The 17,469-nt window shown below is 52.6% G+C and overlaps 1 protein-coding gene across 7 annotated transcripts in view; it reads left to right on the plus strand.

The window, feature by feature from the left end:
* Positions 1 to 17,469, plus strand: part of PHACTR3 (phosphatase and actin regulator 3) — a 280,608-nt gene that overhangs the window by 165,910 nt on the left and 97,229 nt on the right. For all 7 annotated transcript variants that reach the window (XM_054467832.1, XM_054467836.1, XM_054467833.2 and 4 more), the window contains exons 2-3: positions 9,185 to 9,346; positions 13,824 to 13,901. In XM_054467832.1, coding sequence (XP_054323807.1) covers positions 9,185 to 9,346; positions 13,824 to 13,901 — 240 coding nt within the window. The remainder of the gene's footprint in view (positions 1 to 9,184; positions 9,347 to 13,823; positions 13,902 to 17,469) is intronic.

Below are 17,469 nucleotides of genomic sequence, written 5' to 3' on the forward strand. Positions count from 1 at the left end.
GTGTGTGTGTGTGTGTGTGTGTGTGTGTGTGTGTGTGTGTGTGTGTGTGTGTGTGTGTGTAGTGTGTGTGTAGTGTGTGTGTGTAGTGTGTGTGTGTGTGTGTGTGTGTGTGTGTGTGTGTGTGTGTGTGTGTGTGTGTGTGTGTGTGTGTGTGTGTGTGTGTGTGTGTGTGTGTGTGTAGTGTGTGTGTGTGTGTGTGTGTGTAGTGTGTGTGTGTGTAGTGTGTGTGTGTAGTGTGTGTAGTGTGTGTGTGTAGTGTGTGTAGTGTGTGTGTGTGTGTGTGTGTGTGTGTGTGTGTGTGTGTGTGTGTGTGTGTGTGTGTAGTGTGTGTGTGTGTGTGTGTGTGTGTGTGTGTAGTGTGTGTGTGTGTAGTGTGTGTGTGTGTGTGTGTGTGTGTGTGTGTGTGTGTGTGTGTGTGTGTGTGTGTGTAGTGTGTGTGTGTGTAGTGTGTGTGTGTGTAGTGTGTGTGTGTGTAGTGTGTGTGTGTGTGTGTGTGTGTGTGTGTGTGTGTAGTGTGTGTGTGTGTGTGTGTGTGTGTGTGTGTGTGTGTGTGTGTGTGTGTGTGTGTGTGTGTGTGTGTGTGTGTGTGTGTGTGTGTGTGTGTAGTGTGTGTGTGTGTGTGTGTGTGTGTGTAATGTGTGTGTGTGTGTAGTGTGTGTGTAGTGTGTGTGTGTGTGTGTGTGTGTGTAGTGTGTGTTGGTCATTATTGGCATAATGGACATTAGCATATCTGTGTGGATCCCAATTTTATATATGGAAATTTTACTGGGTTTCTGAGCCTTAGAGACTGGGAACCTCAGACCTAGCTTCCCCAAATGACTCCCCATTCCCCAAACACCATGTACTGCCATGCATTTATGAATTTGCACTTTTTACTAAACTCCTACTCAACCTCCAATACCCAACTCAATTATCACTACCTACTACCTCCCCTAGCTTCTAGTATCCTTCTTAGAGTTATCCCACCCTCAAGCAGGAAAAGTTGCTTCCTCTGCTGTTATAATCCTTTCTTGGTTCTTCCTGGTGGTTCCAGGTACCTTAGTTTTCTCAGTGGTCACTGAGTCCCCCGGGAGAGAGGGTACCTAGCACCACCTTGTCCCTCTGGCCTAACACTGTGCTTTGTTCAAAGACAATGGTCACCACGTATTGGTGATACAGGTAAGGACTCAAAGAAGAAATAGAGGCCATATCTCAGCTTCTTATCTGCTTCTATTGTGGCTTACGTCACATTATGAGGTTGCCTTACACTTTCTGTGTTTCTTCTTTTCTCCTCCATAAATATATGAGCTTCATGCAGCGGGAAACAGCGGGCATGTTGATGGAATTTACTGCTCTGTCAAAACTCAGAGCAGTCCTGACACACAGCAGGCCCTCAGCTGATATGATGAATGGGTTTGTGAGTGAATGAATAAAACAAGGAAAAAATTATTTTCCAATGTTATCTGATAGAGATGGCACCTTTCTTCTCTAAGAAGTCAGCCATGTAGCACACGGCACTGGGTACCTGACCTCACTCCCCCAGAGATATGGGGCTTTCCTTCCAATATGTTTTTGGGGAATTCCGTGAAGTAGAAGGATAAGATAAGATATCTTAGTGGATAAAAGATGAGGATGAAAAAATACCTGATGTCACTAAAGGGTGGACATCAAAGTCAGATGGACGAGGAACAGACCCTGGCTCCAGCATTTGGCAGCCCTGCACTCTGGATTCACAGGTTGAGCAGGTGTTTATTTGAGCACCCCCTGGGTGCCAGGAACCAGCAAAGATGTGAGACCCAGCAACAAGCACGAGAGTGACGGTTCTCGTTGTCATGGAGCTTATGTTTGTTCTCATGGGAAATGCAGATGACAGTCAATAAATAGTGAATCCCAGGACACAATGAGAGTGATCAGAGCTAGGATGGAAGGAAATGTGAATAAAGGGATTGGCCCTGTGACAGGTATGGGAATTAGCCTGTAGGCTCCATGAGGTCAGCTGTTCCGTCAGTCCTAGAACAGTTCTTGCCTTGTAGCTCTGTGTGGCTGTTGATTGGGGAAAGGGATGGAGTTACTTACCCAGGGACAAGTATACCAGCTACTGTGAGCCTGAGAGAGGCCTGGGAGAGGGCTGACTGGAGTTGCCAAAGAGGCTGGAGCCTGCCCCTTGAGTTGCAAGCATGTGACATCAGCAGGGCAGGGCCAGCTGTCCCATCCATCATCTGAGTACTGAGGCTGTGTGTAGCACTTCCTCACACAGATGCCAGGTGTGACAGACATTTCCCATTAATTAACCTCTAATGCCTCAGAGGTGGCAGAGGTGCGGTGGAACTTGGCACTACTGTTATTCAGAGGCTGGGGGGTGGCTGCTAATGTGTTTGCACCTTCCAGAGTCTCCCCAGTGTGAGAAGGCAGTTCCTCAGGAACTGCAGGGAGAGACGGGGAGAGAATTCCTGGAGTGGGGGGAGGTGCTCCCCATCTGTCCCTTCCCTCTGTGGACAGGTGTGCATGGGCCACATGCACCCACCCACAGATGGCATCCCACCCATGCAGGTGCACACCCACCCATGCCCCTGCACGCTGGCTCTGCAGGTGCTCACCCGCCCACCCATGTAGGTGCACACCCACCCACGCCCATGCATGCTGGCCCTGCAGTTGCTCACCCACCCACCCTCAGAGGTACACACCCACCCACTCTGTGCACACCTGCCCACCAGCATCCGCGGGCCACACCATGTTGTGGATGACCACACCTGCCCCGCTGTACACCTGCAGTGATGGGCTCATGTCCTCTGCCCTTGGAGGGGTTTATAAGTAGTTTTCTCCTCTGAGCAGCACTATTTTGAAGTTTCTCTTCTTGGACAGAGAGTCATAGCTCTCACAAGCCCTCCCCTGGCACAGTCCTGGGCTTGAGCCACCCGAGGGAAGGCAGAGGGGAGAGGGAATTTCTCCCAAGGGGGCTGCAGAGCAGCGCAGCCTGGGGCCCCTGGGCATGGGGTGTTCACTCCCCTGATGACACTTGAGCCCTTGAGGAGCTGCTTAGACTAAGGCATCTGTTCTTGTCAATGCATTGGATTTTTAGTTTAGGAGCAAAGGGTCTTTTGAGCTGAAGACCCTCTAGTGGCTCCCTGCTGAATTCTGAATCAGGTTCAAGTCCCTGACTACGACCCTGCCTGCCTCCCCAGCACATCCATGCCTCTCAACCACTGTTTCCTTCCTGTCTTGGACAGCCTGCCCCTTTCCCATCATAGCCCCTGTCCTGTTCCCCACGGGGGCGGCCCTCTGGAGCACCCAGTGCTGACCCTGTCACAGTCGGTCAGTCGGCACCTGCCCTCGAGGCTCCCTGAGCAGGCCCTGGGTCCTGTCCTTCCTCGCGTCTGTGGGGATCCTGGTTCAGGGTTCTCTATGTCCCCCTGGCACGTGCCTGAGCTGTTGTTGGCACTGGAGATACAGCTGCAAACATCCATCAAGGGCCTGCACTCAGGAGCTTCAGCTCGGGGCATGGGCAGGAGGAGGAGTGGAGACAACTACAAACAGGCAAACAAATAAGTGTGTGCGTGCATGTGCATGTGTCTGTGTGTGTGCATGTGTGCGTGTATGTGTCTGTGTGTGCATGTGCATGTGTGTGTCTCTGCATGTGTCTGTGTGCATGTGTGCATGTGTGTGCATGCACACCAGCTGATACCTGTGATGAGAAAAATAAAGAGGAAGGCAAGAAATAGTGACGAGTGCTATCCCACATGGGGTGAGCCAGGACTGTTTAAATTCACACCTTTATTCATTTTTCATCTCCTACAGGCGAGTATAGCCCCACAAAGGCAAGCATTGTCTCTTTTGTTCACCTCTGCACACCCTGTGCCTATTAGGATATATGGCACATGGTTGGTGTCAGTACATATTTGTTGAAAGGTAGAGTGAGTGAGTGAGTGAGTGAGTGAGTGAGTGAATTCTTAAAGGGAGAGAGGAGTGCAGTCTCCTCAGTGGCCAAAGTGCTCCCTCCCCAGCCCTCAGCTCTGCTGTGAGGACCACGGTGTGTCAGAGATGGGGTGGGAACCCCAGAACCTGCTCCAGCCACTAGAGCAGAAGTGGGGGGAGGCAGCTGATTAAAATAGTGAAGGTGGTGACGGTGGTCCTGGCAGTGATGGTGGTAGGGAGGGGGAGGAGCCACTGCCTCTCCTGCCTACCTTCCACCAGTGGAAGCAGTCACATAGCCACAGCAAGAAGTGGAGACCACACCCTCCAGCAAGGCCCTGGCAAAGGGGATGCAGGGAGTCAATGCTTCAACCTCCTGTGAGTAAGTGGCAGAGCCAGGAGGGGAGCCTGGGGCACCTGGTCCCAGTCCCTGTGTTCTCACAGCTGCGTCACACTGGCTTCCATGGCACATGGCAAGCACTAATGCACAATAAGGATGATGATAAGGGGGAGGGGCAGCAGAGCACAGAGAGCTGCACAAGTTTAGTGATTAACTTGGATTTTGTCCTAAATGAGAAGGGAAGCCCTGGGGCTTCCCTGGGGAAGGGGGGTGAGCAGGAAGTGATAGGGTTAGAGCTCTATTTCTAAGACATCGGATCACAGGAAGACCAGTTGCTGGGGCAGGGATGCTGGTGCTGGACCAGGGTTGTAATGAAGCAGGTGGCAAAGAGAGCTGGGTTCAGGGTCTGATCTGTAGTTTATTGTATGTGCTGCTCCTTTTTGCCTTGGCTGCTAGGAAGCTCGGGGCACGCAAGTACCCTCCTCTGGATCCCATGTGGTGTCTGTCATGGGGACCCACCTAACTCCTTGATGCTGTGGCCCTGAGCAGACAGACCCTGCTTCCTCCAGATCCCTCCTGACACTCCCTTCATCCTGCAGCTGTGTATGTGTGTTTCTGGTGACTGCTGCCGATCCTTTGTGAAGGAGGTGAGCTATAAATAAAGCAATGATTATGCTCCATCCTCATCTCCTCTGCTCATCCCTGGGGATCTTCGTCTTCATCTTCAGCTGAGCTTGGAGGCTTGGGGAGACCCAGCCCATCCTTCCCCTTGTGCCAAGCATGCTCAGGACAGCCGGTTTTCCCAGGGCCATGTGGAATCACAGTCTTGCTCCCATCTGGCGTCTGTAGGTGGAGGAAGGAAAGGAGAGGATGAGAACATGGAATGCATTGTCTCTGAGAAGAGAAGGACCTCTGTACATCCTTCTGCCTCCCGTGGCCTTGGGGAGAGTGTGGCCGGGAGGATCTGTGGTTGAATGGTGTTCTGCAGGTGCCCTGGTTCCACACATTTCCTGGGCTCCCACTGGGTACCAGGCACTAGGTGCTGGGGTCGCCCCAAAAACACAGTGGAGGATGCCATTGCTGTAGCTTCCTTAATGGTTTGCAGAGCCCAGAATGTCAAACAAGACATTCCTGGGCTTGTCTTTCCCCATGGGGCTGCTTTGTGGAGCATCTGTGGACACAGCAACTAGCACAGTTAACACTTGTATTAGTCCGTTTTCATACTGCTACAAAGAAGTGCCCCCAATAAAACAAAAAAGAACTGCCCAAGACTGCATGATTTATAAAAGAAAGAAGCTTAATTGACTCACAGTTCAGCATGGTTGGGGAAGCCTCAGAAAACTTACAATCATGGCGGAAGGTGAAGGGGAAGCAAGGCACCTTCTTCACAAGGCAGCAGGAAGAAGTGCAGGGCGAAGGGGGAAGAGCCCCTTATAAAACCATCAGATCTCGTGAGAACTCACTCAATTTCATGCAGACAGCATGGGGAAAGCCACCTCCCTGATCCAATCACCTCTACCTGGTCTTTCTCTTGACACATGGGGATTATAGTTCAAGATGAGATTTGGGTGGGGACAAAAAGCCTAACCGTATCAGCACTCTATTAGTAATGCCTGGAGAGAATGGCCTCATGTCCCAACCCTCCTAGGGTGGGCCTGGTTTATCCTCTTGTCTTGGTGTACCATCCTTCCTTGTTCTGCTTTGGGTCCCCTCGATGCAGCTTTGGAAGGTGAGAGGGGTCTCTGGAGTCAGGGTGCTCAAGGTCCTGCCCTGTCACAGCATTTCCCAGCTCTGAGACCAACAAAAAAATGGCTCAGGGCTCTGATCCTCAGTTTGTTCATCTGTAAAATGGATGTAAAACTGAATGATCTCTAGCTCATAGATTCATTGTGAAGGTAAAATAGGCCAATGCCTTAGGATAGTTCCTGGCCCTGCACAGGCAGTGACCAGCGTTTACTCCGTCATAATTATTCTATTGCTCATATAATAGAAATTATTATAATAGAAATTTTTACCAAAAGTTACCCGCACTGGCATGGTATGTTAATCAGAGTGATGATAAAGTCTAGACACATAGATAATATTATTTTACATGGATGATAACATAAACTATTAATAAACTGTGTATTGTGGATGTTTATCTTTGTTTCCAGATTGTTTTTCATTTTAATTTTTTTTAGAGACAGGGTCTCTCTCTCTCTGTAGCCCAGGCTGGTGTACAGGTGCAAATCATAGCTCACTGCAGTCTTGACCTCCTAGGCTCAAGTGATCCTCCTGTCTCAGACTCTTAAGTAGCATGCACCACCATGCCTGGGTAATTTCCAAAAATTTTTTTGTAGAGGTGGAGTCTCTGTGTTACCCAGGCTGGTCTCAAACTCTTGGGATCAAGTGATCCTCTAGCCTTGGCATCCCAAAGCATTACGATTACAGGCATGAGCCACTGCACTGGCCTCAGAATTTATGACCACACCGAGTCCTCCTCTCAACCTTACCTATCAGGGACGATTATCATGGTATCTTTTTATCTTTTTTTTTTTTTTTAAACAGATGTGGAAACCGAGGCTCCAAGGGGCTGGGTGGCTTACTCAAAGGCCCTGGGCTAAAGACAGGTGCAGCCCTTTGGAAGCCAGACCCTGTGGAAGCTCTAGAGGCTGCCAGGCAGGCCGCCTGTCACTGGGGGCACAGAGGTCACTGCTATGTGGGGCTTGGGTCCTCGGGTGCTGCCTCACATGGCTCCTCTCCAGGCTGAGCGCTGCAGAGCCCAGATTCAAAGCAGGCCTTCCTGGGCCTCCTTGGGGCAGCCAGTGGCATGCATGGGGTGCCTTAGGTGGGAAAGTTGGGAGCGTGACCCCTTCCCTGGGTCTGAGGGGCCTGGCCCATTATAACCCCCGGCCCCTTGGACACTGGTAATGCCCCTTCCCCTCGAACACTGGTGGTCTCCTTCCCTGTCCTTTCTGACAAAGGTGACCTCCTTCCTCAGGTGAGCCCTCGTGTTAGCCATGCTCTCCAGCCCTTCTCCCAGCATGTCCGTGCTTCCTGGGGCTCTGAGGTCTGCATCAGCTTAGGGCTCCCGGCCCCTTCCACAGGCAACAAGGCAAATTCACCTGCTGGCTCTGGAACTGACCACGCACTGACCATGGGAGGCTGAGCCAGCTGTGGGGGAGTGTGTATGTTCGCAGGGCGAGGGGTCCTGGCAGAGGTCTGGGCTCCTGTGGTAGCGGCCGCGCTGGGGAGCACCCCACGGGACCGCGATCTTCCTCCCCCAGCGACACTGGGAGGTTAAATCGGAGCCTGGATGGGACTCAGGTCCTTGTTGCTGCCAGAAGAAACGTCCCTTCCCTGTCCCAGGAGGCATCTGGGGCAATGTGCTCATTTATTCTCAGTCCTGCCTGGGTGACGGCCTGAACTCTGGTCTACGCTGTGGCCATGGGATGGAGGTGACGCTGGCTTACTTCGTGAGCTTCTCTAACTTTATCATTTTGTTAGTTGCATTTTGTTTCATTCTAACTAATCTTTCTTACTAAGGGACACACGGCATGTGCTACAAAAACAGCCTATGAAGCACATCTCCCTCTCTCCCCCGCCTGCCAACAGCCAGGGCTCCCCATTTCTTTCTTTTTTTTTTTTTTCTTCTTTTTTTGAGACAGAGTCTCACCCTGTTGCCCAGGCTGGATTACAATGGTGTGATCTTGGCTCACTGCAACCTTTGCCTCCCGGGTTCAAACGATTATCCTGTCTCAGCCTCCTGAGTAGCTGGGATTACAGGCACCCGCCACCACACTCAGCTAATTTTTATATTTTTAGTAGAGATGGGATTTCACCATATTGGTCAGGCTGGTCTCGAACCCCTGACCTTGTGATCTGCCCGCCTGGGCCTCCCAAAGTGCTGGGATTACAGGCGTGAGCCACTGTGCCCAGCCCCAGGGTTCCCCATTTCTTTGGAGGGCCCACAGACATTTTCTCTCCACACACCAGTGTGCGCCTGTATACCACCCCTGTTCACACACTGGTGGCGTGTGCGTGTGAATTTGTGTGCTGGGGTTTTCTTTGGCCTGTTTATCTCAGATCAGTTTCCTGTCCGTGCTTGGAGATCCACTTTCTTTCTTTCTGCATCTGCACACAGGTGGTTGACAGGACAGACGATGACTTACCCAGTCCCGTGTGGACGGGCATGTAGGTCGCTACGAGTCTCTTTTACAACAAACAGCACTGCCATGAGCTTCCTGGGACGTTCATCTTCACGTGTCCCAGAGTCTACAAACATGGCCATTTCATGGACAAGGAAGGGGTCCAGGAGCACTGCTTCCTCTGTCTGCTCACAGACGTGCTCACTCTGCAGCCGTTCGCTCAGAATTCTCACCGGCCTGGCTCTGCGTTGGGGTCCAAGGCTGCCCCAGGCCTGGCCTCTGCCCTAGGAGAGGTGGCAGCCTGGTGGGAGGGCAGGCAGGCAGAGGTCTTTGCGGCTCCTTGGTGCCTGCATAGGTAGCTTCATGGGCGTAAGACAAGGGAGTGACCCTGTCTGGGACAAGAGGAAGGTAAAGACTCTGGACAAAGTCCTGTTCAATGGAGGAGCTGAAGTTTATGAGGCAGAGAAGCGGCTGGGAGGGAGAGCAGCGTGGGTGGAGGGCAGAGCACGAGCAAGGGTCCTGGGCAGGCAGCATTTTGTCCTGGAATTAGGAATGTCTTCACACATGGCGTGTCACACGGCGGAAGGCGAGGGCTTCTGGTGGCCATGAGTGGGTCGCAGGAGGGAGGGTCTCACAGAGGGAAATTCAGCGCACGCTGCTGAGCTGCTGCGGCCACTGTGGGCGCACTGCTTGACAACCCTCCTGGGGTCCAGGCTTTGGGGGGATCACTGGTGACCCCCCAGGGTGAGAGAGGTCATCACCTTGGGCCCCCAGCAGTCACATAGGCTTGGTGGCCACTTGAGGTCCCCCCTTGGTTTTCGTCTTCCAGATGAGATGGACCAAACGCCCCCGGCGCGTCCTGAATATCTGGTCTCAGGGATTCGAACTCCCCCTGTGAGGAGGAACAGCAAACTGGCCACCCTGGGCAGGATCTTCAAACCCTGGAAATGGAGGAAAAAGAAAAACGAAAAACTGAAGCAGACAACGTCAGGTAAGGGCCTGGTGACAGTTGCGGGCAGGCCGTGGCTGGGACCAGCGTCCTTGGCATGGTGCTGCGGCCCCTGCTGATCTGTGACTTCCGGGACCCTACACAGGAGGGGCAGATGTGCTTCATTGCCTGTGACGGCCAGGAGCCACGCAAGTTACCCCGCTGGCCCCTCCAGGGCCCACCTGGCCTCCCTGAAGCCCTGGGGTGGAGTTGGCACCAGGCACCCCATGTGGGACGCTCTGCCCAGACCCTAAGGTGCCCACAAGTCCACTGGGACCTTGTTAAAAACGAAGCCTCTGATTCATTTAGGGCAGGGTTGGGCCAAGACACTGGCTTTGGAGCAAGGTCTCGCTGGCTGGCTTCACTTGGGTGGTGAGCCCCCAGCCCACGTGACTCCCGCACCACCTCACCTCCCACACCTGCAATCTCACTTAGAGGATGCTGGGGCCTGGTTCCTACCCCCACAGATTCGGGTTTAGTTGGCCAAGAGCCCCCCGGGTGACTCAGGGTTGAGGCCGTCGGTTTGGCTTTGACACCTCTGGGCCTCTCTTCTTCCTGAAAGACAGAGGCTGCTCCCCAGCTCCTAAGCTGTCTCAGCAATGCCTTCCCTACACTCTCCCACCAAAGCATCCAGAAGTTTCCTCCACTCACCTCCTGCTGCCCCCTCACACCCTGCCAGCCCTGGCTTTGTGGGAAGTAGGATTCCAATGGCTGGTCCCGTTGCCCCTGCCTCCTCGGAATCCACCCTGGGAACTGCAGCCATGAGGCTGAACTACGGACAGGGTGGACACAGACAGTGATGACGGGACAAGCAGCCATAAGGCACATAACAGCAGAACATGGCCCCCCAGCATTTGGCACTGAGGAGCCAACTCAACCCTCAGAACCTCCTGCTAGGCCAGCACTCCCGCAGGATCCTGCCCCATCGTAGGGATGGAGAACAGGCCCAGAAAGGGAAGTCACTCACCCAGGGTCACGCAGCCAGCAGGTGGTGGGGCTGAGGCTTGGAACCTGGCAGCCAGGTGTGGTGGCTCATCAGCCTGGGCTCTGCGGATGGCAGTGTTCTGAGAAGCAGAACCCAGAGGAGGCAGCATCTCCACCCCAGGGCCCCGCCTCCAGCCACACGCCTCTGAGCCACACCTAAAAACAATTAGTGAGGGAGCTGCTGCTGTGGAATCAGTCCCGGGCCTCAGGAACCAGCCCTGGCGAGTGCCCGTCTCAGGCTGTTGCCTCGGGGGGTCCCTGGGGTCCCATTTCCTTTCCAGCTCTGAAGAGGCGCAGGCTGCAGGGCTTTGAGGATGGCGGAGACGAAGGCCGGGTGTTACAGCGCCCAGGCCCATGGCAGGGGAGGCGGCCAACACCGACAGCAAGCCCTCCGCTCATGCTTTTGTGCATGCTTTACAAAATTATTATTTTTACCAACCAAGAAGTTGATAGATGAATTCTTGTTGAAATGAAAACAGAACAAGCATCATCATTCAGCAGATCTTGAGCACCTCCTGTGTGCCCAGTACCAACAGGAGGGGCCCAGGCCCTGCCCACCCAGAGCTTTCTGCAGAGTAGGGAGTCAAGTGACAAAGTGTGGAAGCCACTGAGTGAACGTCGATTCCAGACTCCGGTGAGGCTGCAAGGCGCCTCCCTCACTGGATGCTAAGCTCAGCTAGGTGGGCGGGTTCCATTTGTTCCCCTGCACCTGGCAGGGCCCCTTGCACACGCACGGCACTAATGGGCTCTTTGTGATCCAGGCTTAATGGCAGGATCACTGAGCAGGCCCTGGGGGGTGGAAATGAGCAGGGCGGACACTGCTTTGGGCCCAGTGGTCTGAGAAGACCCAGGTGAGGAGGCTGCATTGAGCTGAGATGTAATTGGTTCATTGAGAAAGGCAGGGAAAAGCATCGCAGAAGTGGGAACAGTCCTTGCAAAGGCACCGAGCTGGGGAAGGCACGTCTGTGCAGCAGTGAAAGGCCGGGGGACTGGAGCAGAGTGACCTCCGTGACCTCAGAGGTGTCTCTGACATTCTCCAGGCCTGCTGCCCCCAGCGGTGGGACTGGAAGGCTGAGGTTTGTCTTCTGAGGACTCTGGGCTCTTTGGCCTACTCCAAGCTGTGCTGTGTGAGTTCACCAGCAAGATGCTCTGGGGACCCTGCAAGGGCATTGGAGGTCTCGAGGTTTTTACCTGCAGCATCCCCACCTTCAGGACCATCATTCGGGCATCTGGAAATTCGAGGAACAGTGCTGCATTTTGTTTACTTATTCCAAACCACTATTTTCCCTTAAAGTAGGGGGTGTTATTTGTTTCAGCATATCAAATTCCTGATTTCACGGGCATCACGGGTTAGGATGAGTTGAAGTGAATACAAAGATGATTGAAAGAGAAATATGTAGCGAACAGTGGTTTTGGTAGGGGAGGCTGGGGGAACCCGCTGAAGATGGCTCTCAGGGCCTACAGGGTGGAGCAGCATCTCAGTCCGTGCCTGCCCTGGCAGGTGGGCTCAGATCCACTCAGCCACTTACACGCTGTACCACCTTTACAAGCTGCACTACCACTGATGTCCCCATCCCCGAGAGGGGGAGGGTAGACCCTCGCAGCTGCGTCTTTGGGTCATTGGGAAGTCCTGGAGTCAGTGCAGGCAAAGACCTGTGATGTCTGAGGCTAACCACCATGAGCACTGCCTGGTGCCAGCCTGGGGATGGGGTCCACTCAGAGCTCGAGGCCTCCACCCCTGTTCTTCTCATCTGCTTTGTGAGCCTGGCTGCAGCCTCTTTGCTGACACCTCCCAAAGTCAGCATTCACTTTGTCAATTTTATCCACAATTCTGGCACCTGGAAATTGGCTTGGAAATTGGGACCACAGAAAGGAAATTCTGTTTTCTCTGCCCTAAAATGTCCCCACCCTGCTGTGTTTGGGTTTCCGTTTTCATCCTTTGGCTTTAGGGTCAATATCCTCGGGGAAGCCACCCCGGAGGTCAAGGATGGGATGGGTTTCCCCAGACAACTGCCCCCCAATCAGTCCCCCGCCCTAGGCCTGACATCCCTCCTCGCCCACTACTAGACACTTGCCATCTGTCCTCCCACCTGTGCTGGCATCAGGCAGAGGTTGTGCCTGTCTTGCTCACGGCAGAATCTCCTGTGAATGACACGGTGCCTGGCACACAGTAGGTGCTCAGTAAATGTGTAAGGGGTTTCCATAGATTGAACACCTGGTCACCATGGCCTGTTCCCCCAGTGGAGCCCCACCTGTGACTGTGAGGCTGCAGGGGTTCTGCCCTCCGTGACTCCCCAGCACCCAGCTCAGCACTTGGCACGTAGCAGGTGCTCAGGAAATGCTTTTGAATAAGTGAAATAATTCCATTGCCAGTGCCTGTTTGTCATCTGCCTCCCCAACTAGACATTAAGCTAAGCCAGGTGGGCTGACTCTGTCTGTTCCCCGGCATCTGGCAGGGCCCCTTGCACACACAGAACATTGATGGACTCTCTGTGATCCAGGGTTAATGGCAGGATCACTGAGCAGGTCCTGGGGTGGAAATGAGCAGGGCGGGCACTGCTTTGGGCCCGGTGGTCCGAGAAGACCCAGGTGAGGATGCTGCATTGAGCTGAGATGTAATTGGTTCATTGGGAAAGGCGGGGAAAGCATCACAGCAGTGGAAACAGCCCTCACAAAGCTGCATCTTTCAAAGAAAGGGTTGAGGTAGTTATATAGTCTTGTATTTGGAAACTGGGGCTCACCTGTAGGCAAACAGTTTTTGTGATGGAAGGAAGAAGATGATTGTGGAGCAGCCCGAGTTCTGCCTGTGAAGGAAGGGAGAATGGGACAAGGTGGGGGCCGTCGCTCAAGAGTGTTTTGCTCCGGGAAGGGGAGGCAGGAAGGGCTATTGTGAAGGTGGAATTGACAAAGATTTCGCAAATTAGTCTTGGTGGAAGGGGACTGGGGGCTGGCCTCCTCCCTTCCTGTCCATCTGATAGACTGAAAGCTTTTAACCTGGGTTTATTGGAAGAAGGTCTAGTGGGAGAGCTGCACAGAAGAATCTCATCTGTGAGCAGATGTTAACAGCGGCCAGGAGGCACTTAGCAAAGGCGAACAGGAACCACAGAAAGGAGCCTGGGGTGTTGGGGGCAGAGGGAGGGCACTTTCCTTGGTTGATAATTTAAGGAACATTTGGTGAAGGGCAAGAATGGCTGGTGAGAGCTAGCTTAGAGAAGGGCGTTATATGTGGAGGGGCTTTCCAGATAAATCACAGAAATGATTGCTGTAGAATATCTACTGCGTGCACTGCTCTTCAGCTGTGGTTTATGTACATTGCTTAGCAGCGCGCATGGTAAGAAAGTTGGGCCTTGCCAGTGGACTAGGCCCCCTAACCCCGAGGCGCCTGCTATCTCAGTGTTTTTGGTCTGTAAACTTGAGCCTGGCATTGGCTGTGGCTTGGACAGGGCCGAGTGACACCTTTGCCCAAGACTCACCTGTGTGTTTGTGTGTTGGGCAGTGCTGGAGAAGAAGATGGCCGGCAGGCAAGGCCGAGAGGAGCTCATCAAGAAGGGGCTGCTGGAGATGATGGAGCAGGGTAAGTGGGACCCGTCCCTGGCTTGGAAGGGCACGGTGCTGGGAATGCAGAATGAAAAGTCTCACATGAGCCCAGGAAGCCCATCAGAAACGAGTAGAATCCAAAGAGGGCTGTGTTCAGATGAAGCTTGCAAGTTTGGAGAAATGCCCCATGTCAGGAGCCATTCCATTGGTCCAGCTCCCAGGGGCATGGGAGACCCCATTACTGAGCTGAAGAGCTCCCCTTCGTGGCACCACTCTTCTCTGGGGAATGTCTAACAGAGCTGGGTGTGCATGAAGCTGGTGGTTTATCCTGATTCCTTTAAAGTGGTAGCAGTGGTTTTTTCAGCATTAACTTTTTTTTTTTTTCATATTCACATTTCAATCCTCCATTTGGGCAAATTATTTTTAATTCCACTATTACGTACTCCCACATGCTGGGGCTGGGTGGGATATTCTGCACGCCCTGTCTCATTGGTCTTCCCAGCATCCCTGAGGAGGGGGGCAGTGGTTATTCCATTTGCAGATGAGGAGTGTGAGGGTCTGGATGGTGACTGCCCCAAGTCATTGCAGCCTGAGAGCAGAGACACACAACAAATCCTCATCTCTTAGTCTCTGGTCTAGAGAGTTTAATCTCAGTGGTGTCTACATAATCACCTTTGTTTCCATCTTTCAGAAAGACCAGTTATTATTACTCATGCAATTAACTGAACAGAGTTCTTTAATTCCCAAGTCTTTCTCTTTGTGATGGATTCCTGGAGGTGTGAGGCCCAGGACTTGGATGCTGACACTAGCCCTTGGTGCTTTCCGGTTCCCTGAGAGGCTAAATCTTGGTTAGGAGGTTTCACAAAACCTCAGTGCCTCTGGAAGACTCTCTGGAGCTGGACCAAGCTCTGGCCTCCTGATTTGAGGAATCTGGCCATGCATAGCCAATTTCCTGAGGGTTACATGAATATATTGAATTCCTCTCTCCCTGCTTCAGCCTTAAAATATTACTAGTGTCTTTGTAATTTGGCCCAAATATCAGGGATTAGGAAGGAAGCTCATGAAATAAACGAACCCAGATTTTATGCAGCCGGGCCTGTCAGCACACAAACCCGATTGTGGGCCCAGGCCTTTGTCATCATTTCCTTTCTTTAGACTCGAAGAGTGAAGTATTTTGATGATGCTATTTTTAGGGGAAATCTACATGGGAAATTGCTTAATAGTGATAATAAAACCTTACATGTGCGAGGAAACTTGGTGTCAAGTCCCGTGGCACTCAGATGTCTAACGCTCTGTTGTGACGCTCAGATTTGGCGGAATGTGGTTGCTGAGCTAGAAATCTGGAGGATTTTAATTGGGATGGGACAAAAAGTGCCAAACTCCGGCATTTTGAATATGTTGCCAACAAGCATAACTTTGGATCTTAGGGAAGGAGAAAGGAAGATGAAAACAATGCTAAGGCCTCTTCTCATCTATTCTAAAAAAAAATACTACTTTTGTTGAGTAAAGAGTAAGTATATAGATTTGATTCCTCTCAAAAATGAAGCTATAGTTTGAATAATTAAAGGGGAAAACTTTTAGGAGCGTTGGCTTTTTTCCACTCTGAATTTTTGCAGGATGACTTTGTCTGATGAAGTCAGAACAGAAGCTGGAGACGAATGCTTGGCCGTGACCAGGCTGACAGCGTGGGTCTCACCCTCCTGCGGTGGGAGCCTGGTCTCTGGCTTCCGTGCCTCTGACGGTGACATCACACACCCGCAGGCTTACAGAATCACTTTAGATCAGGGTCGGCAAACCTTTTCTGGAGACGGTCAGATAGTGCATATTTTAGGGGGCTGTGCAGTCTCTGTTGCAACTACTTGTCTCTGCTTTTGTAGCGCAAAGGCAGCCCAAGACAAAACATGCATGAGAGGGCATGGCTGTGTCCCAAGAAAACTTTATTTATGGCCACTGGCCTTTGACTTTTATATAATTTTCATGTGCCACAAACTTTCATGTGCCACAAAATTTTTTTTTGATTTTTTTTCTTTTGTCAACCATTTAAAGATGTCAAATCCAGGTAGGGGTTGACCCCCACATTGTGGATTTGTCCCCACATTGTGGTCTGCTCATCTCTACCTTCCATACTCTCTCTCTCGCTAAACGATTATGGACCAGGGACTAGAGTGGCCTGAAACAGTCTCTTTCCTTGAGGGAAAATGTGCTCCTAAATTGATGCCATGACATTTTATTGAGGGCCCACTATGTGTCAGGGTCTGTGCTAGCTGCTGAGGACACAGGTGAGCAAAATACTGTTCTGAATGCACATCCAGTGGGGCCATTAGGTAATCCCACAAAAAGCCGGCAACTCACGACCACGGTGAGTGCAGTGAAGGATGCAGCACCCTAAGATCATGAGACAGGACCTGACCTAGTCCTCAGGGACTGGGAGATGTTTGAGTTGGGTCCAAAGGTGGGCAGGAGGACCTAGGCTGGTTCTTAGAGTTTGTTGCATATTAGGATCACCTGGAGAGCTTTAATAACCCTCCACCACTCAGGCAGCAGTTAAATTAGATGCGCTGGGCGTGGGACCCAGGCAGCAGTGCTTCCTCATCCTCCACAGCTGATTCCAACTTTGACGCAGGAAGGTTGAAAAGCCAAGAGACAGAGGGAAGCGGGGAGTGACTTCCAGCCCACAGGAGCAGCAAGCGCAAGTCCCCGCGGTGGAAGGGACCTTGAGATGGTGGGTTGGGCTGGAGGAAGGAGGAAGCAGGAGAGGGAGAGGGGCTTGGGTCAAGACGCCTCCCATCTTCCCTGCCCACACACCGTCTGGGGTGGCAGAGGCATGACCATGCTGCTGCAGGAGCCTGGGGTGGCAACAGTGCGAGTGGGTGGGGTCTGCGAGGAGCCCGAGTGTCTCTGCAGGGAAATATCAGGGACAGGGCAGCAGGGGTTGCTCTGGGAGGGGACTTGGACTTGCTTTTCACAGTCAACTGTTCTGTGCTGCTTGAATCCTTTACTGTGTGCCACCTGTAATCAACCTGTAATCAACGTGCTGTAATAACAGGATCCATGCAGATGCTTGGCCACAGGCTCCCGGCTAAATCCTTCCCTGCACCACAGTTTCCGTCCTGCACTAGCTTCAAAAATGTCTTTTCTCACTGAGAAAAGACAGACCCTGTCTGTCCCTAATCCTCCTGGTGCTGGGTCACCGGATCCTCTTGCAGGATGACTGGAATTGTTGGCGGTGGCTGTGCACCTGCCCTCTCTCGCTCAGGGGAGGATCAGGTGTGAGGGCTGTTGCTCTGGGGTAGGCACGCAGTGCCGCCGCCTCTGCTTGGGATGTAAGGACTCTCCAGGGTGAGGAGCAGAGGTGCTTTCCTGGCTTTGGGGTTAGGGAACCGGCTTCAGCCACCGCCTTCCCCTGCCGGCAGGGACGAATCTGCAGCCGGGGGCGCCCTCCTGTGGCCGGCCAGACTCATGAGCCTCCCTGCAAGGTGGACGGGACTTCATGCAGGACAGGCCCGGTGAGGCTGTGGGACTGGATTGTCAGGGACTCCGGAGCCTCATTTGAGCCCCCTCGAAACTCACAATTGAACTTCCTTGGCCAGGACAAACCCCAGGAT

The sequence above is a fragment of the Pongo pygmaeus genome, chromosome 21 (assembly GCF_028885625.2).
Source record: "Pongo pygmaeus isolate AG05252 chromosome 21, NHGRI_mPonPyg2-v2.0_pri, whole genome shotgun sequence".
In the NCBI taxonomy this organism is placed as follows: Eukaryota; Metazoa; Chordata; class Mammalia; order Primates; family Hominidae; genus Pongo; species Pongo pygmaeus.